Genomic DNA, 23,775 nt, shown 5'->3' with positions numbered 1-23,775 from the left:
CCTCTCTGAGCCTCTGCTTCCTCATCTATGGAGTGGATATACTAATAGGACCTTCAATGCAGGGTTGTCGTAAAGATAAATGAGTTAGGAAGTTCCCTGGTGGTTCAGTGGTTAGGACTGGGTGCCGTCACTGCAGAGGGCCTGGATTCAATCCCTGGTCAGGGAATTAAGATCCCGCAAACCGCGCAGCCAAAAAAAATAATAATAAGTAAATAAATAAATGAGTTAATATACATAAAATGCTAAGAGCAGTGCCAGCCATTTATTGTTATTTTATAGGTATTATTATACCTGTGCACTGATGTTTTTCTTTCTTTGTTTTTTTTAACTTGGCTGCACAGCTTTCGGGATCTCAGTTCCCCGACCAGGGATCGAACCTGGGCCCCCTGCAGTGCAAGTGCAGAGTGCTAACCACTGGACTGCCAGGGAATTCCACTGATGATTATTATAAATATTATTACCTGTGCATCCATGTCTGAGAAAGACTTCTTGAGTTCCTGCTCTCCCTCCTACCCCAGGCCTCAGAGTCAGGTAGTGAAGAGGAATAATGACTTAAAAAAGTAAAGAATATATTAATTCATTTATTTATCCATTTATTTCCAAGCCTGTCTTATCTAATATACCTGCCCTGGCTATAAGAATGATAAACATAAGTTTAACTTTCTCCTTGAAACAAGAATTCATACTTAAAGAATTTTAACAAAATGTGGGTATTTGAGTGTTCAGAACAGCGCAAGGATATTTGTTGACTCAATAAATATTTTCAATCCCAAAGAGAAAAGAGACACCAAGAATGAAATTGAAACTGGGACAAGAGAAGCAGTCAGGGGCTGCGGGGTGGCAGACAGTGCAAACTCCATGTAAGCAGAAAGCAAGAGGCTTCAGAGGTGCTTCATCTCCCAGCCACGGTGTCTGCCTGAGGGAGAGATGGGGGCAGCAGAGACCAAGAGACATTGAGCAGACTAAGGAAGGGAGGATGGTTAGCCACTCAAGGAAAATTTGGACGACATAAGTGGTTTTCAAACTTTTGGTTAGTGGAAGCCCTTTCTCCAATGAATTTGTATGCACAAGCCCACCATATAAGAGAGGAATAAACACAGCAAAGCTTCCAGTCCTGTCTTTTGCCCTCAAACCTTTTGGCCACATCTGAGACCCCTTTGCAGAACTCTGGAACTCTATGGAGCAAAGTTTGAAAAACACTGATTGCGATGATTCTGAGGGCCCCTCTGAGCCCTGAGTACTATTATTCTGTACTTTCTGTGGTTCTTTCAACCCAAGGAGCTCTAAGAACTGGAGAGGAGAGAGAACTACAGTTTCCTCCTTGCCCGGTCTGTGGTAGATAGATAGCTGGGGAAGGAAGTGGGTACCCATAAGCTCCAGAGACAAGCAGGAGGTGAGGTCATTTTCAGAGATCAGGAGCCCAGGTCTTAGAAAGTCAGAATTGTACCAGGGTCACAGAGTTCCTGGGCCTGACACTTTGTCAATGGTTGGGGACCTGAGCACAGAAGGTTTCTCCCACCAGCTTCCCCAAGAGGGGAAAATATTTATAACTTTCAAACAGATGAGAGGCATATCAAAAGTACTTGGAATTAACTCTATAAATTGTGAAGCCTGTGTTACAGGTCCTTTTTTATTCTTAATGACACTTTTTTTAAATGAACTTTTTTTATCAAACTAGAAAATTCAAAGAGAGAACTAGGAGCACAGGAGAAGGTGGGCAGCATAAACAATGCAGGCCCTGAAGTTGTCGGGACAGTGGACAGAGGTGAGGGACCCTTCTCACCAAGCACTGTAATCTGTGAGTTTGGGCATCTCGGGCTGGGTGCGGGGAGAAGATGGCACTGATAGCTCTAACCCTTCATCTGCTGCCACTGGCCTGGACCAAGTCCTCAGGCAGGAGCATTTTCTGAAATCTGGAGCTTCCAGCACTGCATTTCTATGCAAAAACCTGACATTTTCCTGGCTCAGGCCTTCTGAAGTGCCTATGATTCCCCAGCTACACAGAGAGATCTGTGTTGTCCCTGGTTCCCCCTTCCCCACTCCATTCCCCGCCCTCCCCCAAACAAACTAAACAATACCGTCTAAGAAAGAATATTTGCCAAGATCATTTGTGACCCAAATTTCTGCCCTGAGAAGAACAGCCTGCCTAGTTGGGAGCAAATACTCAAGTCCTTCTGGGAAGGCACAGAAACAGCTGGTTGGTTCAGCCTCTAACTGTGGCCAGGGTCCAGTCTCCAGGGCTGTGTGGAAAGGGCTTTTACTCTTCAGAAACATTTGCTTTTCAGCAGCTAGGAACAGACATTTTCTCTCTTCATCCTAAGCATAGGCCCACACGCCTTCATCCCTCAGGTGCACGCACAGCAGACACATAGACACAAGAGAAGCAAGAACCCTCCCGCAAAACACATACACACATGCACACATACATGCACTCCTTGAGGCATGCACACAGGCTCAAGTATATGCACAGGTGCAGAGGCACACACATCCCAACATAGATATACAAGAGCACAGACATAGCTCACCTGTTTCCCCCGAGTTATGCACCAGTATACTGACTGCCTGCTTGAAATCTATTTCTCCTTGTTTGAGGTCTCCTGAGCATGTCAAATCTAACATGTCTCGGGCTGGGACTTAACTTCTCTGTAAGTCTGCTTCTCCATCAGTCTGCCCCAGCTTGACAGATTCACTCACTCAGGCATTCTACACATATTTACTGAGTAGCTCCTATTTGCCAGATTCTATGCTAGGTACTAGGGAACAGGAGGAAACACAAGAGTCCTTCACCTTGAGTTGCCAACAATCTGGCAGGGGAAACAGATAAGCAAAAATGTAATATATTCTTGTGGTGATAAGTTCATGGGGAAAAAAACAATGTAGATTAAGAGAATGGAGAGCGACAGAGTGTTCCATTTTTTGGTATCTTGTTTGTTTGTTTGTTTTGGCCGTGCCATGCGGCTTGAGGGATCGTAGTTCCCCCATCAGGGAACAAACCTGGGCCCCCAGCAGTAGAAGCACAATGTCCTAACCACTGGACTGCCAAGGAATTCCCAAGAGGTCTATTTTAAATCAGGCAATCAGAGAAGGGCCCTGGGTCAGAGTCCTGAATGCAGGGAGGGAATGGACCCTGAGGGTATCCTGAAGAAGGACATTCCTGGCAGAGGGAAAGTCCCTGAGGCTACAGTATGCTTGGCAAGTTGAATAAAAAGCAATGAGGGGGCTTCCCTGGTGGCGCAGTGGTTAAGAATCTGCCTGCCAATGCAGGGGACATGGGTTTGATCCCTGGTCCGGGAAGATCCCACATGCCGCGGAGCAACTAAGCCCGTGTGCCACAACTACTGCTTGCCGCAACTAGAGAAAGCCCACGAGCAGCAACAAAGACCCAACACAGCCAAACATAAATTTAAGAAAAAAGAAAGGAATCAAAGATGACTTCTAAGTTTTTGGCCTGAGCAACCAAGTGCCCTTTATCAAGATACCGAACACTGGGCCAGAGCAGGCTTGTAGGAGGGATCATAAGAGTTCAGTATTGAACCTTGTAAGTTTGAGGGACCTATTAGACATCCAAGTGGAGGTATTAGGAGATTTAGTTTAGGAGTCAGCATATAAATAGCATTTACAGCCATTGGATTGGATGAGATCATGGAAGGAGTGATTATAGAAGAGATCCAATGTGAAAGAAGTCCAGCATGAAAGATGAAGAAATGGGGAAAGATCCAGCAAAAGTGCCTTCATACTTGAGTTTCCCAAACTGGAAAACTGGGAGATATCCTGGACATCCCCTTCCCCATCACCATGATCTAATCCAACCCATCCCCTCATCCTGCCAATTCTACCCCCAGAATACACCTGGAACTTGTCTCCAACTCCACCTCCATCATCCGGTCCAGGCCTTTGTCATCTCTCACCTTGATAACTGCTACATTTTCCCAGCTGACCTCCCCACATCCACTCTGCCCCCTCTAATCTGCCCTCCCCACAACAGCCAGTGATCTTTTAAAAATGCAAATCCTATCACATCCATCTCCTGCTTAAAATCCTTTAATAACTTCCCAATTCATTTAGCATTAGTCCAAAATTCTTAACACAGCTTTAAGTCCCTGTGTGATCTTTCACTTGCTAACCTCACTTCCTGCAACTCTCCGCTAATACCTTACACTTCAACTTCACCAGCAGTGGCAATGTCTCCGTTCCTCAAAAAGACCACATAAAGCACTTAGCGCAAAGCCTGGCACATAGTAGGCACTCAGTAAATGTAAGCTATCATTATTCTACCTCTGGGCCTTCACAGATGCTGTTCCCTGTGTGGAATACTCTTCCCTTTAGTCTTCTGACTAACTCCTACCCCTCCTTCAAGTCTGTATTAATTTTCTATTGCTGCATAAATTTATTATCTCACAGTTTCCAAGGATCAGAAGTCTGGCACCTTTTACTTGGGTCCTCCACTCAGGGTCTCCTAAGGCTGAAATCAAGGTAGGGCTGCATCCTCCTCTGAAGGCTCAACGAGGGAAAGATCCGTTTCCAAGATACCTTAGGTTGTTGGCAGTATTTACTTCCTTGCAGCTGTAGGACTGGAGTCCCCATTTTCGGGCTAGCTGTCAATCAGGGACCATTCTCAGCTACTAGAGGCCTCACTCAGGTTCTTGCCTATGGCTTCCTGCACAGGCTGTCTCACAGCATGGCAGTTTACCCCGTCCAGGCCAGAAGCCAAATTTCTCTCAGGCTTCAGATCTCTTCCTATAGCAAGGGCCCTTTGAACCTGGCCCACCCAGAATAATCTCCCTTTTTTTTTAACTCAAAGTCAACTGATTGGAGACCTTAATTACATCTATAAAAGCCTTCACCTTTGTCATATAACCTAATCAGGAGTGAAATCTATCATATTGTGTATATATCAGGGGCTGGGAATCTTGGGGACCACCTTGGAATTCTGCCTGCCACAAGGTCTCAGCCTAAAATCATTTCTTGTTTTTTTTTTTTTTTAATATTTATTTGGTTGCACCAGGTCTTCGTTGCAGCACGTGGGCTCCTTAGTTGCGGCTCATGGGCTCCTTATTTGCGGCACACGGGCTCCTTAGCTGTGGCATGTGAACTCTTAGTTGTGGCATGAATGTGGGATCTAGTTCCCTAACCAGGGATCGAACCCAGGCCCCCTGCATTGGGAGTGCGGATTCTTATCCACTGTGCCACCAGGGAAGTCCCTCAGCCTAAAATCATTTCCACAAAGATACCTTCCCTGACCCCAAATATAATTAGGTCCCACTTTATATTCTTTCAACGTTACCCTGTAGGTTTCTTTCACAGCACTTATAGATTGTAACTGTAAACGTATTTGTATTATTTGTTTGTTTGATGTACCTGTTTATTTGTTTGATTCTCTTCTCTTGGCCCTGTGAGCTCCATGAGAGCAGAAAGCAGGAATACTGTTTTGTTCATCGCTATGTCCCTGTACCCAGCACAGTGGTTGGTAATAGTAGATCATTGAATGAATGAATGATGAACAAATGAGCAAATCAGGGCAGGGATTAACCTTAACCTTAACACACATTAAACAGGGAGGAGAAGGGATGCGGCGTTGATGGAGCCAGGTTCTGTGCTAAATGCTCTACAATTTCTAATTTCATTTAACCCTCACAACTATCCTAGGACTGTTACTATTAGTAGCCTCATTTTACAGAGAGGGGAAGCAAGGTTCAGAGAGGTTAACTTTCTTGCCCAAAGTCACACGGGGCAGGGAACCGAAAAACCTAGGATTCAAACCCAGGACTGTTTTCACTGTAAATACTGGGAAACTTCTTTGGATTCAAAAGACTTGGTTGGAGAATTGGATCTGCTGCCACTTACTGACCATGTGAACTGGCACAAGTCACTTCAGCTCTGAGTCTGTTTCTTTGTTTGTGAAATGGAGGTGGTGATACCTACTGAAGAGTGGTTGGCAGAAGTAAGATAATGTGCATAAAGTTCCCTAAACATAGCAGATGGTCAGTAAATGTAACCAGTGATTCCCACAGGCCAAAGGGCCACCCCCTGCTGAAGTGAAGCCCAGTTGGTTGGATTAGGGAGGCCATGCAGGTACAAGGGAAGGGGGGCCCCAAGAGAGGAACCTATGAATGTGAGGTTCTCAGGTGCACCTGCTGGATGTGACCCTACAAATGAAAATCTTGCTTTGCAGAGGCTTACCAGAAAGCCTGTTTCAAGGGGACCGTTGCTGAACAGAACAGTCCATCAACTGGTTTTCCTCTCCTCTGGCCAGGGAATTCCTAGGGCAGGTGGAGGAAGGGCCATCACAAGCTTTGGGAGTCCCTGGCAGAGAAGGCATGAGCTCTGAGTCCTGGACTCCAGAGGTCTCGGCTTCCGCTGCCCTCTGCCACCTGTTTTTGCCCCCTGCCTATGCTTTTCCAAGATGCTGATCATCACAGAAGAGACTCACTGGGAAAGGGGCAGGGTCAGAAGAGAGAGCGCTGAAAAGCCAGGCCATCATTAGGATTCAGGGATGCAAGACTCCCTCTCCCATCACAGTGTCATAAGCTTCTACCGTGGACCTACTGCTTAGGTCTCCATATGACCCTCCCCTATTCCTCTTGGAAAAAGGGACTCCACCACCTGCCTTCAGCCCACAGGATCAGTATTAATAAAACATTCATCAGATCTTCCTCTTCTGTGACATGGAAGAGCCCAGAGCCCTGGGCTGAGGTTAAGTCAGAGAAATGGAATTGAATTGGCGGAGGGTTGTGCTCTAACTATCACACTGCCCTGCCAATTGATGGTCACCCTTGAGCTGGGATGCTTGAGGGATGGCAGAGCTGGAGAGGCTTCAGCATTCATCCTCTCCACAATTCCCTAATTTTACCCACGAGAAAACCGAGAGCCTAGAGAGGGAGAGGGCTTGCCCAAAGTCACACAGCTTGTGAAGAAGCAGACTAGAACCCAAATGTCTGTCTCTCTTTACTGACTTTGCTGCCCCATTTGTTTTCCCTCTCTGAGATATAGAAGAGGCTAAAGTTACATGGGGGCAAGGGAGTAAAGCCATTTCCCTCTGAGCCTCTGGTTCTTCATCTGTTAAATGGGAATAATTATACTTCCTGCCAACACACTGCTTGTTTATGAAGCTTCAGTGAGTAAATACAGGGGAAATGACTTCAGTGGCAGAATCACCTCCCTGGTACAACAGGACCCCAGACTGAAGGAGACCATTGAAAGGACCTGAAGTTTGGCAGGGTGGATGCGCCCAGAAGATGTGGTTTCACCTTGTCATCCTCCCCAGGTGGGGCCCAGGCCTGGGTTGCCATGGATACCGTGTCCCTGGAGCATCAGATCCAGAGCGTGCAACGCCACATCAGCTTCCTGAAAAAAGAACAGATGGCCCTGCTGCGAGACCTGCACCTGGAAATCCTGAGGCTGCAGAAACGCTGCTCAGGTGAGGCCTGGAGGGATGGCGGGGGGCGACTGTCATCATCATAAGCACTGTCCCTGATGGGGTGTCCACCAAGAGCCTCTCTAAGCCTCTTAACAATCCTGCCAGGCAGGTGTTTGATCACCCCTTTTTCTTGGTGAGGAAACTGAGTCTTAGGGAAGTGAGATACAAAATGTTCATCAAGCACCTCCCAGCCCTAAGAAGCCCTCAGTCTAGTTGGTGAGACACACACACACCAACAGGTAATCTAAAGATACACAAAAAATGAAGAGGGCTGACAGGAGTTCATGGGCAGGATCATGTCCAGCTTGAGGCGTGGGTGATGGAGGAGGAGACCAGGCATCCCACGCTCCCCAGAGGAGGGAGCACTTCCTCTCCCTGAGAGCTGAGTTAGATTTAGACATGCTGAGATATTACGGGGCAACGAGGGTGGAGAAAGCTTTCCAAATGAAAGGAACAGCATGGCAACATGCAGAAGGTAGGAAACCAAAAGCTCATGAAAAGCTCTATTAGACTGGATAATGCTGTGCTTAAAGCTGCTGGGAAATACAGTTGCAGCCAGATCATGGAAGACTTTGACCAATATCAGGACAGCTAAGAAGTCCTCCTGGGTAGTAGGGAGCCACTGAAGATTTTTGAGCAGCATCATGCTACATTAAGAAACTCAATCTGGGGGACTTCCCTGGTGGCACAGTGGTTAAAAATCCGCCTGCCAATGCAGGGGACACGGGTTCGAGCCCTGGTCCACGAAGACCCCACATGTTGCGGAGCAACTAAGCCCATGCGCCACAACTACTGAGCCTGTGTTCTAGGGCCCACGAGCCACAACTACTGAAGCCCGCGCGCCTAGAGCCCGTGCTCTGCAACAAGAGAAGCCACCGCCATGAGAAGCCCATGCACCGCAACTAGAGAAAGCCTGCACACAGCAACGAGGACGCAATGCAGCCATAAATAAGTACATACATTTTTTTAAAAAAAGAGATTAGGGGCTTCCCTGGTGGCGCAGTGGTTAAGAATCTGCCTGCCAATGCAGGGGACACGGGTTCGAGCCCTGGTCTGGGAAGATCCCACATGCCGCGGAGCAACTAGGCCCGTGAGCCACAATTTACTGAGCCTGCACATCTGGAGCCTGTGCTCCGCAACGGGAGAGGCCACGACAGTGAGAGGCCCGCGCACCACAATGAAGAGTGGCCCCCGCTCACCGCAACTGGAGAAAGCCCTCGCACAGAAACGAAGACCCAACACAGCCAAAAAATAAAATAATTAATTAATTAAAAAAAAAAAAAAGAGATTAAAGAGGGACCCAGAGGGTGGGAAAAGGATAAGAGTTGGGAGGGGCTGGTGTAGGAACCAGGAGGGCAGGGCTTTGGGAAGAACCTGCGTGACAACTCAAAATGAAGGGGCTTGAGAGGTGGGTAAATGTGCTGTGGTTGCGGAGGTAGCTTGGATTATAACAAGAGCCGGCTCGGCCCGAGATTGAGCCCTTTATTTCTTTTGTCTCATTTAATCTTATCAACAGCCCCTTGTGAGGTGGGTGCAACTTCGTTCCCATTTCATAGATGGGGAGACTGAGGCTCAGAGAGGTGCTGTCACTGGCCTGAGGTCACACAGTGTGTCTGACCTCACAGCGCACTCATCTAAACCATGGGGACCCTGGCTGGAAGATGGGCAGGGAGAATTGATGGATGGGGGAGTGGAGCCCATCTGGGGTTCTGTCCCCCCACCCCCTACTCTAGTGGTTAAGGGCTAAGGAGAAACAAGCCCACAGGCAGTTAGTGACAGAGCCAGAGTCCCTTGGGCTACATCCCCAAACCTAGTCCTGGGCCCCTTTGGTTACATCACAGGGCCTTGGAGGAGGGGCCAAGTTGGCCCCAGGAAGCCCTGGCGGGGTGGAGGCATCAGAGTTCTCCCAGGGACCCCAGGGAGGAGGTTCAGCCTCCAGTCACAGCAAAAGGCCCAGGCACTCCAGGCTGTCTGTCTCCTGGCAACTGTTGGCCTCCCCAGAGAAGGCACCTCCAGAAAAACCTCTAGTCCCTAGAAGAGCCTGGTGAGGGCAGCAAGGAGGGGCAGACAGAGGGCCCACAGGGTGAGTCTCTCTCTGTTGGTGCTGCTGGGCAGTGGACCCAGAGATCTGCTACCTTCCCCCACCCCCACGTTCACACCTTCTCCCTTTGGGCACCAGGCTGCATCCCTGCAGATACACCCAGGTGCTCCTGAGGAGGTGCCCTCCATCATAGGCAGCTGCGGCTCCTGGGCTCCCTCCTGCCCCCCTCCCAGCCCTTAAGCCCTGATGGAGTTGGGGGGGGAGTGGGGAGTGGGCTGGAAAAATGATCAAACCCAGCTGGCTGAGGGATGGGGCATTCTGGGATCTAAGGGTTGGGGACTGGGAAGACAGGCAGGCAGAGGAGGAAACTGCTCCTGCACCAGTGCCCTTGGTGGGCCCCTTGGTTGCCCCGCCCCACCCGCTCAGCGCCAAGCCGGGCGCCGTGCAGGCTTTGCTCCACCAGGTGGCGCTGTCCTCATTGAAGCTCTTCTCCCCGCCCTGCGGAAAGTGGCGGAACCAGAGCTTAGAACCGGCAGGGCTGATGTTCAGAAAAGAGCACAGGCACAGCAGTACTGGCTGTGACAACAGTGAAACGTACGTGTCCTATTGGTAAATAGCCACCGCCCTGAATCCCCCTTTAGTGTCCCCAAGCAGCCCAGGACACTCCAGCTTTCCCAGACCCACCAACTAAACAGTAAAGAGAATGTGCCCTGAGCAGCAGGGGTCCTCCAGGCTGGCTCTGATTGGTTGGCATGTTAAATATTTGTACATCACCTCTGGGAAGGGGCAAATACTCCCCCACCCCCAGCCCCAAAAGCAAGCCTCATTCCCACGAGGGTTGAACTAACCCCCAAATCCAGGCCACAAAGCTTACACTGGAAAGATCTCTGGGCCTAGAATCAGCTAGATCGGGCTCAGGCTATGCCTCTGACACCTCTCTTTCATCTCTTTCCCTCTCTGGGCTGCAGTAAAATAAGTATGGAGGGGGGGTAGTTTAGATGGTTTCTGAGAATATTTATTGACACTTTTACTGGGCTGTGATTCCTGATCTCACACACATACTCTTTCTCTCTATCTCTAACATACACACGACTGCCTTTTCTTATCTCTGCCCCCAGAACTGACCCATGACCTGGAAATGAAAGAGGCCCAATCTCACCAGCAAGGTAAGAGGACAAGTGGTCACCTTTCCCCCACCACTTAGGACCCAAGCCTTCTCCACCCCTGATCCAGACTTGGGGACAGCCACTCCTCAGCTTATTGAGTGAGTGCAGGACGTCAGCCTCATTTGCCCACTCAGCTTGGTGACCTTGTGCAATGAACAACCTGCACCACCATACATAGTGCCCTGTATCCCTGTCTCTGTCCAAAGTGGGAAAATGAAAGCAGGAAGGAGATGGTGTCCAGGAAGTCCACATGGCTGATTTCATTCCTTTGTGACCCACCTCCCTAATCCTTCTCATCCTTGTACAAGTGATTCTCACAGTCCGTGTCCACACCCTCCAAGATGCTGAGTGTCAAGATTCAACACGATAGCAATATGGGGTCTTTGACTTCAAGGAACATAGTCTAGAGGAGGAGAAAAGAGACACATGCACATTAGCAAATACTTCATATTACAAAAGCATGACTTCTTGCCGTTGTAGAAATTCCACTAAAGTATTTATAGATTATTACCTCACCCATAAAATGAGGAGTGGTGTGGGGAGATGGTGTTCAATGAGTAAAGAGTTTCAGTTTTGCAAGATGAAAAAATTCTAGAGATCTGTTGCACAATGATGGGGGTATATTAACACTACTGTACACTTAAAAAATGGTTAAGATGGCAAAATTCGTTCCTTTTTTTTTTTGCCACAATTAATTTTTTAAAATGGGAGGGGTTGCATTGTTGAGATCTTAATCTCCAGATTATATGATCTCTGAGAACTAGGACTGGGTGTTACCCATTGTCTCTCAGTGCAAGTACATTACCTGACATGGAGAGGGACTCCGTAAATGCTTGATTTAAAATGAATCACAAAAGTAGTATTTCTTGGCCAGGAGGGTTTTAAGAATGGGCTCCCTGCCATATTGATGTGCTGCTTATAGATCAACAGCTACAGGACCAAGAGTTAGGCACGGGGAAGGCTGGAAGTTTAAGGTTAAGGTAAAATGCTAGGAGCCCTACAAACTGCTTTGCATATCATGCATAAACATCTAAACACTTATGGCCCTGAACTAATTCTGCCAACTGCTTTAAGTGGCAGTCATGGGTGGCCTCTTTGTGCCTACATGCTGGGAGGAAGGGGGCACATATCCCAGACACCAGGCAAGAACAGTTCTGTGACAATAGTAGCTTTTACTCCACCTACTGTCCTTCCTCTGAAAGGGCTTTTGGGGTCATCTGGACTCAAGGCACTGCCCCAGTGTCCTGGTTTTTATTTTCTCTCTCAGTGGGCTTGAGAGCTCTCTTTCCTTGTCCTCCTTTTATATGAAAATCACTTGGTGGTTTTCATATCCCCTCCAGAGTCACCTTTTACCTACCCTTTGTCACCATTCTCACTCACATGTGCCAGTCCTGGGATACAGACCCTGCTGAAATGGAGTTTATGATCCAGGAGGTAGGGGTCCTCAACCCTGGGGGTACATCAGAATCACCAGGGAAGATTCAAGAAGTACCCTTTCCCAGTACTTGATACTTTGATAGGGCCCAGGAAACTATTATTTAAAGCTCTCTGGATGGTTCCAGTGTACATCCAGGTTTGAAACCCAATGCAGTGGGCAAAGGCAAACAATAAACAAGTTAAAAAAAAACCCCACAAAATGTAATAAATGCTCTTTATGAAGGAAACAAGCTTCGCGGCACACTGACTCCCCTTTTCTGCTCACACTCCCAGTTCTTTCAGTCCCTTGTTCTTGTATGTCTCTCCTGCTACGGGGCTTTTGCACAAGTCCTACCCTCTGTCCGAAGCACCCTTCTCTCCCCTGTTCACTACTTAATTCCTATTCACCTGTCAGATCCTAGCCCAAGTTGCTCTTCGGCTGAGAAGCCTTCCCTGATTAGGTCACAGTCTCCTGTTACAGTCGTGGTATTGGCACGTGTCACAGATGCAACCTCACATTCTTTTGTGGTTATGTACCATACCTCTCCCACTATGCTTGCTGTGAGCTTCGTGAGGAATGTTTTACTATCCACCATACCCACAATGCCACAATACAAGGCACAGAGTCAGGGCTCAACAAACAGTCATGGAGTGAATAAATGGTCAGGGAAGGGTATGCACTTAAACTTAAGGGTCGCACTGAAGAATCAGAGTGGCCAAGCAGAAGGCAAGATAGGTGCAAGGGCCCCGAGGAGGAAAAAGGCAGGCCAGCGTCGCAGGCGCGTGGGCAGTGAGGGCGAGCGCCGCAGGACGTGCAGTCGGGGGCGGGGGGTGCCGGGCTTCGCTCCGAGGATCGGTGAGCTGTGCAGGTCCAGCCAGGCGGGGACCCTCACTCTCCCCTCCCTCTCCCCTGCCCAGAGTTGGCGTCCCGGGAGCTGGAGAGCAAGTGCCGCGAGCTGGAGTCACAGCTGGCGGCGCGGGCGGCGGCCAACGCGGAGCTGCGGCGGGAGGTGGCGCAGCGCGAGGCGCTGGTGTCGGCGCTGCGCTGCAGCCTGCGCGCTGAGGAGCGCCGCTTCCTGGAGGAGCTGCGTCGCCGCAGCCACCGAGCCACCGTGCTGGGCACTGAGCTGCAGAAGCACACCGAGGCGGCCGCCTACCTCTCCTGCCAGCTGCACGCGGCGCGCCAGAAACTGCAGACTCCGCGCCCGGGCCCCGGCGCCGCCGCTGCCGCCGCCGAGCCCCGGATCCGCCGGCGCGCACAGCGGGCCCGCCGCCCGCCCGCAGCCGAGGCCGCCGCCAAGGGCCCCGGCCGGGACTGGGCCGCCTGGGAGCGCTCGGCCGGCGCCCCGGACGACGCCGATGCCATGCCAGACCCCGCGCTCTTCCTCTACGCCCGGAGGCCCCTGCGGCCCTGTGGCCGCAGCCCGCGCCAGCCGCCTCCCCAGGAGCCCCCTGACCAAGCCGCCCCGCCGGCCGCGCACAGCCCGCCCAGTGCGCCGGCGGACCCGGAGTAAGCGCGGGGCCGGCTGGGCGGGGCGGGGCGGGGAGCGGGGGAAGGCGGGCCCGGGGCCCGACTAGGGACGCTGCTCGGGCCGCGCGGGCGGGTCCCAGGGGCTGAGGCAGCCGGTCCCTCGCCCAGGGAGCGGGCGGAGGCGGCCCCTGCTCCCCTGCCCCTCCCAGCCGCCCCCGCCTTTTGTATTGCCCTACAACGCCGAAGCTTTGAGCTCTCCCCTCCCGCCGGGGACCTCCTCCGCGGCGCCCAGCGAATGCATCCTTTTTCTAGAAGACTCACAGTACCGATCTTTATCTGGTCCCCACCCTGCCACTGGGAGGGGAAGGGGCGGGTGCCACGCCCTGCCCCGGGAAAGCTGACAATCATTTGGCGGGAGGGGGAAGCCTGGGCGGCCTACGGAAAGGAACCAGAGTGGCCCTTAGCATCCTTAGGCCTTCCAGCTCCCCGCTGCGGCCTCCTCCAGCCCCCCACGGCTGCCCTTCCCGCCGAGCCTTCCTCCAAGGGGAGATTCGGGCTGGGGTCTGGAGGCTGGACCTTTACCTTGGAAGCCGCTTCTCCTACCCCCTACCCTGCTGATAGGTCCTTACAGGTGAGCACGGAACACTTTAGAAGTCGCCTCCTCCAGAGCCTCTGGTGGGGAAAGTGTGGACTTATTGAAGTTTGAACTTCTGGAAATTAGTACCCATAGACCCTTAGAGAAGATTACAGAATGGGTTTGGTGGCAGATCCTGGTCTAGAGCTGTCTCCAGCTCAGTTCTTCCCCAGGATGCCGACCTAGGTATTTAGACTCTGGGGACACGCCAGAGTCGGGCTGCCCCATCAGGCTTATGGAAGGGTTAGAAAGTGCTTTCAGGAGGTAGCTGGGAACCTGAAGGCTGCCCTGGGAGTTTTCCTAGTCCTGTTTATTGGTGCTAATTTTGCCCAGCTTCCTAATTAGCTGGCTGCACCCAGAGGCAGGAAGAAGGGCCCGGCTTCTTGGAAGTGGCAGTTGTTGATGGAGGTTTGGGTTTGCTGGGGGTAGGGGTGGGAGGGAATGGACAGGTTAGGCCCCAGCCTGGCCCTCTCCAGGAATGCCCCCAATCCTATCAGACCTGACAGTGGTGGGGTGCTCAGTGCTCTCTCTCTAGGTTGGGGAGTGGCAAAAGGAAAGAATACTGCCCACCTCCTAACGCATTTCTCCCCATCTCCCCGTCGCGACCAAAGGCAGGAAGTGAAGCTCCAGTCCAGTTCATTGCCCCCACGCAGTCCGGCCTAGAAAGAAAGACAAATCCCTAGAACCCTGTCCTCTCATGCCATCCCTCCTCTGTTGGTCCCGCATCAAGTCCTAAGTGCCTGTGAGGTCTTCCAGGGGCTGCCAAGGGAGGACATGGGGCAGGGAGAGTCCTTTATCTCACTCACAAGCACCCCATCCTGGCAGGTCCTGACCCTGGCTGGGGCTGAGCCTTCTGTTTGTCACCCAGGGGTCTGGGGGGTCTCTAGGGTGATGAACCCTTTTTCTGTCATGGCCCCATGAAGAAGAGGGGGAAAGAACCCCATTTATACCCTCTTTCACTGTATATGTTAGAGGGAGCAGGACACCAGTGAGCTCACAAACATGCAGCCCCCTCCCAGCTCAGGACTGCTGAGACCACTGAGCAATAACCAGGCCTGGTCTAGGTGTCCGCCACTGGGACACCCTTGGAACGGACAGTGCTGTCCAGTCTAATGGGCCACAGTAGTGGCCTAGGGTCCTTGCTCTGCCTGCTCCCACCTCTCCCCTCCCCAGTCTCTGTGGTTGTGCCTCTACCCTCTGTCTCCCCTCAAGTGTGGGTGACTCACCGTACCCCTCGACCCGTTGCCTTCCCTTTCAGAACAGCTCTGAGTGAGGAGGCCTCTCTCTGCTCTTGGCTGCTCTCATGTGACGGGGCCCAGAGGATCCTGGGCAGCAGGGAAAGGGGGTCTTTCTGGAGGCGCCCTCATCTTCCACAATCAAACTTTTGGGGTGAACTGGGTGACTTTGTTACATCAATTCTTCTACAGAGATGGTGAAGTACTTTATCCACCCACCCACCCACTAAAAGCCATAGCTACGCCCACCTGGCCTCCCCCAGCTCTATAGCAATAGCCCTCTTCCTCCTTCCCTCCTGTGTACCCAAGCTGTCTGGCTGGGGGCCCCAAAACACCCCTACCCCACGGATCCTCCCGTGGCCTGCCTGCCTCTCCCCAAGTGACCCCATCAGCACCTCCCGCCTCCTGTCGCTCTTCCAGCAATCAGAGATAATGACACTTAATTGTGAGGTACTTGGAGATACCCCAGATGAAGGTCCAGCGTGCTGGGGCGGCTGACTCGCTGACTCCCAGCTGAGGTGTCGGGGTGCCTGGGAAAGGAAATAAGGCAAGCACCCCTCCCACCTCCACTCAGCAAGCTGGGGCAGGGGCCAAGGCAAATACAGGGTTCCAATTTTAACAGAAATTCCCCTTCCCTCTCCCTCTCCTGGAAATAATGGACAGAGGCTTCCTTCCTCTCTCCTGCACCTGGGTTTGGAACAGAACCCTCAGGGCAGCAGAATAAGACTGGGAGTCAGTGGCCTGCCCTTGGCCTCAGTGGTCAGAAACTCCTCAGCCTTGCCCTCAGCTTCTGGCCCTCCCCTTCTCCTAGCCTGGGGGACCCGCCCTGCCAACGGAAAGACCCCCTCCCTCGAGCCCCGAAAAAACGTGGGTGGCTAGGAGGGAAGGGGTTGTTTCCTTCCCTCCCCTGCCCTCACCTCTCCCTTCTTCTCTGCCGCATGAGTCCCCACTGCAGGAGGAAGGTGTTGACATGGACACTCAGAGGCCCTAGCTGGAGCCAGGAGCTGCAGGGGGGGACCCCTCCCCGTTCCGGAAGCCGGTCAGGGACCCGGGGGCAATACAGCATGGGGCTGTGTACCCCTGCCCCCCAATATCCCACCCACAGTAGCCTGCAGTTTGGGGGACCAGGCGAGGGCTGAAATGGCGTAGCCCTTCCCCAAACAAGCAGCAGAATAGAGGTCTCCCTGATGGAGAGGAAGGAGGCCGAGAGGGTGTAGAGCAGCATCTCCTCATCACGGAGAGCCAGGGATCTCTCAGCACCCTCTCGCTGAGGTGCCAGCCTTGAGAGGGGGACGTGCGAGGCTGCAGAACCGCCTGGCAGGAGCCCCATGGGCATGGCAGAGGGATCCTTCTCCAAGTTCTCTGTTGGCTGCGCTTTTCAATCCAATGCTTTTCAGAGTGTATTCACTCACCCACGGAAATAGAACCCTGTGCTTTAGGGGTGACTGTCATATGCCTTATTCTTAATAAAATATCTGAAAAACACACAAGTCAGACTTTTTTCCTGTGGGCACTCTGCGCCCCCATCCCCTCAGCCCACCACGGGTCTGTGGAAAGGACGTGGAGGAGATAGAGAATGGTTTGGGACTTAGCCAGTGGGTTTGGTGAGACTGGGAGCTGAGACTCTGAAGTCCCCTCAGTAGATATTCCTCACATAAAGCATAAGGCGTTCATCTGAGACGTCTGTCCTGCTGCTCAGGTGAGCCCTGTCCCTCTCTCCATGCCACCCCAACCCAAATGAACAAACAAGACCTTAGATTAGAGGCTCCTGGCTAGGGTTGGCAGGGATAGATTGGAAGGGTTCCGTGCCTGGAATTGCCCATTGTTCTGGCCTAGAAGGAATCCTGGGGTTCTGGACGTCTTTGGCTATGCCGGTTCTTCTTCCCTGACAACCATCTCCATCCGATCCAGCTGCAAGAAGCCCAGCATCCCAGAGAGGAGCCCTAATCTTATCCTCCACTAACGAGGGCTGTCCAAGGACTGCGGTTTGGGAGCTCAGCACACTCAGCGTCTTCAGGCCTGTACGTTTTCACTGTAGGTCTGTGCTGTGGGTGACTCTAGGAGAAAAAGCAGCAGCTCTGCATTCTAAGGATGCAGCGGACATACTGGTTTTGCCTGCAACCTTTCTTCTGATAACAGTACCTATTACTTCCTTTCAGGCAACAGCCTTCTCGCAGCTTAGTCAATGTGTTGCAGGGGTCTGACCCCACCCATGTGACCCAGGTAAGGTAGGTCACACTGATTGGGCTGGAGATGGGCATGCAACTCTAAGCCAATAAGAGTCCATCTCAGAACTTTTACTGTAACCATTCATTTAACACACCAAGTTAGGTGCTAGGGATACAGCAGGGAACCAAACAGGACTACTGAAGGACAAATTCTTGGGTGGCTAAAATGGCAGAATATCAGCCTGGAAATCTGGTAGGCCATTTGCCATCACCAGGGATGGGGCTACCTGATTAGGAAGCTCCACAAAAGAAGTAAAACCAAGAGAGATGGAGGCAATTCCTTTTTTTTTTTTTTTTTCCTGTCATGAGTGTTTCTTTCTTTCTTTTTTTTAATTTTTGTGAAATATAGTTGATTTGCAATGTTGTGTTAGTTTCTGCTGTACAGCAAAGTGATTGAGTTATACATATATATTCTCTTTCATATTCTTTTCCATTATGGTTTATCATGGGATATTGAATATAGTTCCCTGTGCTGTAGGACATTGTTGTTTGATAATTCCTGATAATTAAGCTGCCTGGATCCTGCTATGCCTGCAGCCCATATACCCGTGCCTTTTTCAGTTATATAGACCAGTAAGCAGACCCCCCGCCACTTTTGTATTTAAATGATCAGCATTAATTTGTGGGGGTTTTCTGCTTTTTATTTTAACCTAAATTTAGACTTAGAGAAAAGTTGCAATAATGATACAGAGTTCCTGTATGTCTCTCACCCAGCTTCTCCTATTGTTAACATCTTATTTTATCATAGTACAATTATCCAAACCAAGAAATTAACATTGGTACATGGCTATTAACTAAACCACAGACTTTATTTGAATTTCACCAGGTTTTCCCCTAGGGTCCTTTTTCTGTTCCAGGAACCTATTGCATTTAGTTATTTTTTCCTTAGTCTCCTCCAATCTGTGACACACTTTTAAAAGCCATTTTGAGTTGGGTTTTAGTGCCTTGCTAACCCCATGAGGCCTGATGATGTCAAAGAGCAAATAATCAATGGGGGAGAAACAAGTGGACCCCAACTAATAAAGTACATTGAATAAAATATTTGCTGAACTCTAAGGAGGGAGTGACTGCTTCCAGCTGCCAGGACTGAGAAACAGTTTAACGGACACAATGGTATCTGAGCTTGATTTCATAGACCTTGATCTCATGCCTCTTTTCCCATGATGCTTCTCCCACAGAAGTTGGCATTGAGAAAAGGGAAACGACTTGCTCAAGGTCACATAGTGAAGGAGTCAGGGATGCAGATAGATGATGTCACATACAGTCATGCACAGGGGACTGGTTCCAGGACACTCCCCCCAAACTCCCTCCCCCTCCCCCCTCCTCCACAGAAACCAAATCTGAGGCTGCTCAAGACCCTGATACAAAATGGGAATTCCCTGGCAGTCCAGTGGTTAGGACTCTGCGCTTCCACTGCCAGGGGCCCAGACTTGATCCCTGGTTGGGAAACTAATCCCTCAAGCCATGTGGTGAGGCCTTAAAAAAAAAAAAAAAGGCATAGTATTTGCATACATCCTCCCTTATTCTGTATTTATTTATTTATTTTTTGGCCATGCTGCTCTGCTTGTGGGATCTTAGTTCCCTGACCAGGGATCCAACCCAGGCCCCTGGCAGTGAGAGAGTAGAGTCCTAACCGTTGGACTGCCAGGAATACCCAATTCTCCCTTATACTTTATTATTATTTTTTTGACATTTTGGTACATATATATTTTTTTCTTTCTTTCTTTTTTATTATTTATTTATTTATTTATTTGGCTGCACCGGGTCTTAGTTGCGGCATGCATGTGGTATCTAGTTCCCTGACCAGGGATCGAACCCAGGCCCCCTGCATTGGGAGCGTGGAGTCTTAACCACTGTGCCACCAGGGAAGTCCCCTCCCTTATACTTTAAATCATCTCTAGATTACTAATAATTCCTAGTACAATGTGAATGCTATGTAAATAGTCGTAAATACTGTGTGAATTGTAAATACAATGTAAATGCTATGTAAGTAGTTGCCAGTGCAGCAAATTCAAGTTTTGCTTTTTGGAGCTTTCTGGAATTTTTTTTTTTAACATTCTTGGGCGTTCCCTGGGTCTAGTGGTTAGTGTTCAGCGCTTTCACAGCTGTGGCCCAAGTTCAATCCCTGGTCGGGGAATTCCCACAAGCCCCATGGTGCCGCCAAAAAAAAATTTTTTTTTAATTTGTTTTTTTTGATCCGCGGTTGGCTGAACCATTCATGCGGATGCGGAACCCACAGATATGGAGGGCCAACATGCATATTGATTCCTACCCAATGTGCCCAGGTGGAGGACACAGGGCAGCCCTGGCTGCCCCATCTTAGTTCCTCGCTCCAGCCTCCGGGGATCAGGTTTGAGCCCAGGGTGAATTAAGACCAGACCTCCCAGGAAGTACGGCCCAGGCCTCCCTCTGCTTGTCCCTGGCCTTTTATCTCCCCAGGTAGCTGAGGAAGGGAAGGCCCAGCCCTGAATAAACATCTACCCAGGACTCTGGGGTCCCATTTCAAGTAGAGAAAAAGGAGAGAAGAGGAAGGGGGAGAGGGATTGGCCTTAGGGTCCTCTCAGAGACCCCTGGGGGTTCTAGGCTGAGCCCAGCCCAGAGTCACAGTACAGAGCAGAGATGTGCAATGTCACCGCCAGCTAACTCAGAGATCATTTTTTTCAATCCTGTCATTTTATAGATCAGGAGACTGAGGCCCAGGGAGTCTTGCTAACTGTCACCCCTCCTGGCAGTTCTGCCCACACAGGTTTGGGTTGAGGGAGGTGGAGCACTTCCTCTCTCATGGGTTCCTAGAGTCAGGCCATCGGGGTAGGGGACGCCTTCCTGCAATCCGGGGGGGTTTGGGTTCCAGCTCACCTCTCCAACCCCTTGGGAACTCTGAAAATGAGGGGGGGAAATCGGAATGCCCAGCTGAATGGGTGCATCCATCATAACAATAATTAGGGAGATGGGAGGCTTTAAGCAGACTAATTATGTAGGTTAGGTCTCAGCCTCGGTAAACCTGCTTTTGTATTTACTCAGCATCTTTACCCAGAGGCCATAAAGATGGGGAGTACCACCCAGGCAGGCAGCCCTGAGGATGGGGACTGTGTAACAGGAGCCTGCTAAGGAAATGGGAAGAGGATCCACAGAAGCCATGTTGCAGGTTCGAAGGCTGCTGGGACTGCTTAGTCACTAGGCCCCTGGACAGACTGGTCATTAGCACCCTTACTTATCAGTAGACACTCACAGACCTTGATCATAAGGAGGACATAGGAGTAAGGCCAGGGCAAGGTATAGGCTGGTGCCTCTCCAGGGCTCAGCCTGGTGGGTCTCAGCCAGGCATCATGGAAATACACTACATAAAAGGAATATTTGCACAGAAAGCCCAGATATTATAAATATCTGGTGAAACCCTGTGGAGGCCTCTAAAGGACTGCTTGGCTCTGCCTATACCCAGGACCTCCATTCAACCAACCACTGTGCATTAAGCACCTACTATGCATCAGGCTCTGGGGAGATGCTGGGGATACCCAGATAAATAAGGTATGGTCATTGCCTTCAAGAAGTCCCCTGGTCTAGCAGCTGGACTCCTCACCTGAGAACCAGACATCCTAGTTTGGCCACGACAGTGTTGGTTTATGCCTGTTGTCCCAATGTCATTATTAATAGTGTCCACTTTCACTCCCAAAGTGTCCTGGTTTGCATGATACATCACATGGTCACCTTAACCATAGCACAATGTATAGGCAATGGTGGAAATAGTTGGGGAAAGTGATGGGAGTAGTTGTTGTTAAGACTATGGTGAAAAGACATTGGTGGAAGCAGCTTGAAAGTAAGAAATAGTCTGCTTAATATATGATTGGACCACCAGACGATAGAGAAAGTGGTCAGAGGATGATGCTTTTTGTGTGTATCTGTTTCCCTATCCCCAAGCTTGCTGCTCACAGTGTTAAAACAGAGCTATGCTTTTGGTTATGAGCAGTGTTACCAACATGGAGGGGGCTTCCAACTTCAGCTACACTGGACTAGGTACAATTCTCCAAATTCCTTGAGTTTCAGTTGGGAGATTGATTAAAAGAATTATGGTACCTCTGCACACTGGGATATTATACAGCCATAAAATGGAATGAGAACGCTCTTTGTGTACTGATATCTCCAGAATATAGTAAGTAAAAAAATCAGGGTAAAGAATAGCAGGTACAGTATGTTACCATTTGTGTAACTAAAGGGAAATATACACACACACACACACACACATACACACTCTTATATGCAAAGAATATCTCTAGAAGAGTATTAAAGAACTGGTAATCCTGGTGGTCTGGGAAGGAAAACCAGATGGCTGGGGGCAGGTGAGAGATTTCACTATATACCCTTTTATGCTTTTTGAAATTTGAACCATGTGAATGTATTCAAAGTTCTAAATAAAATTAAAAGGTCTTAAAAAAAATAAATGAGTGAATAAATTCCCAGGGTCCCTCTTTCTGTCTTCCCATATGATTCCTTTGTCTTGCTCATTAAAATCCTTCTTATCCTTCAAAGCTTCAAAGCAGCGTCTTCCCAGAAGCCCTTCCTGACTGCCTCCCCTGCACACTCAGAACAGCCTTCTTTAAAGGCTTTTATTCTGCAGCCTTAGACATGAGATTGCTGTGTGCATCTCTCTTCACCCACCAGATTGATACTTCTCCTGGCAGGGACTGGGTCTGGTTCATCTCTGATCTTCCTGCAGTACTGAGCTCCTGCAAGCTTTGCTTGAAAGACAGAGTGAAGTATTTTACACTATCTAAAGTGCTTTGATGACCACTATCTCCTCCCAACAGTTAGGTAAGAGGCCAGACAGATGGATGTTTTTATTTGACAGAGGAAGCTCCTGAGATTCAGAGGCGTGATAGTCAAGTGACTTGCTCAAGGTTACAAGAAGAGACAAGGTAGAGGTTGCAGGATGCAGATTTCCAATCCAACTCCGTGTTAGGTTCATGTACCACCTGACTGCCCACCTTCCATGTGGTGGGCTGTAGTCAGGTCTTGTTTTTATTTCCAGCCTTCTTGTGCAATAGTCCAAACTCATCTCCCCCTGGTCTAGCTCAGCTCCACACAGCAACCAAAGCATTTCTCACCTCCCTTCCTCCTGCTTAAATGCTTAAAGCCTTTCACTGGCTCCCCTTCCCATCACCGGTACTCCAGGACAAAGTCCATTTTCCTCTGCAATTTTTATGAGGCACTAGGCCCACCCCAGCCAACCTCTGCAGCTTCAGCTTCCCAATTTCTATTAGTTCCTGGAATATGCCTTAAGTGCTTCCCAATGGCTTCCTGGGCCTGTGCAAGGAAGACTGTCTCACCCTCTCGGCTTGGAGAACTTCAGCTCACTGGCAAGACCTGGTAAAATGTCAGCTGGGCAGCATTCTCTGACTTCACTTCTCAGTCCCCACCAGGCCCCAAACATCTGAAAACATGAACTACTGTAAAGTGTCCAGGCTGTGGATTTAGCCTGGTCTAGCTAAAGTCTTGCTCTCTGTGTGACCTTGATCTTAGCTTCCCCCACTCAAAAATGGGGATAATGTGCCAGCGCGGATGTGAGGACTCATCTGGTGGCGGGTGTCGAGGCCGCTGGCAGAGGGGAGCCCGTTGTGGCTCAGGACAAAGTTTGGTGGGCCCATCTCTGGCACTTCATCCCTATTAGCCACCCGCCACCCCTGCCTCTTATGACCATGCCCTAGGCTACCCTCCACCCCCTCCTCAAGAAGCCAGACGCACCCCCGCTCCACCATTTCGGGGACGGCAAACTCGGTGAGCAGGGCGCTGAGGGTCATATTAACACCGCAGATTAGACACCGTGTGGTCATTTGGCAGGTCTGCAATAGGAAGCCATTGGGGGAGGGGACTGTAAGCAACAGTAGTCCAGACGAGTCTCCACCCAAGGTCAAGGTGCCCGCCCGACGGGCAGCGAACCGCAAGGACTTCTCTCCGTAGCCCCGCCCCTCGAGGGGGCCCGAAGCCGTTCTCTCGCCAGAGCCAGGGTACGTTCCCTTTAAGGCGTTCGAGAAAGTCACCGCGTTGGTACACAGCGAACGAGGCGTGGCGTATTTTGTCCCTCGCGGGCCTTCGTGGGCCGGGCCGGGCGCGGGGGCGGGGCAAGGGAGCGGCGGTGGGGTCAAAGGCCATAGCGCGCACCACGTGGGCCGGTG

The 23,775-nt window shown here is 50.5% G+C and overlaps 1 protein-coding gene and 1 non-coding gene across 2 annotated transcripts; one reads left to right on the top strand and one right to left on the bottom strand.

The window, feature by feature from the left end:
- Positions 1 to 356: 356 nt before the first annotated feature.
- Positions 357 to 429, bottom strand: TRNAA-UGC (transfer RNA alanine (anticodon UGC)). Its single transcript has one exon. It is a non-coding gene; the product is annotated as a tRNA-Ala (tRNA).
- Positions 430 to 7,272: 6,843 nt separating this feature from the next.
- CCDC92B (coiled-coil domain containing 92B) lies at positions 7,273 to 13,554 on the top strand. Its single transcript, XM_068531612.1, has 3 exons — positions 7,273 to 7,417; positions 10,577 to 10,624; positions 12,959 to 13,554. The coding sequence occupies exons 1-3, from the start codon at positions 7,288 to 7,290 to the stop codon at positions 13,552 to 13,554; spliced, it is 774 nt and encodes a 257-aa protein (XP_068387713.1). The 5' UTR covers positions 7,273 to 7,287.
- Positions 13,555 to 23,775: the final 10,221 nt, after the last annotated feature.

Source organism: Eschrichtius robustus, chromosome 20 (assembly GCF_028021215.1).
Source record: "Eschrichtius robustus isolate mEscRob2 chromosome 20, mEscRob2.pri, whole genome shotgun sequence".
Taxonomy (NCBI): Eukaryota; Metazoa; Chordata; class Mammalia; order Artiodactyla; family Eschrichtiidae; genus Eschrichtius; species Eschrichtius robustus.
Note: the sequence above shows the minus strand (reverse complement) of the source record. Positions and strands in the feature narration are given on the sequence as shown.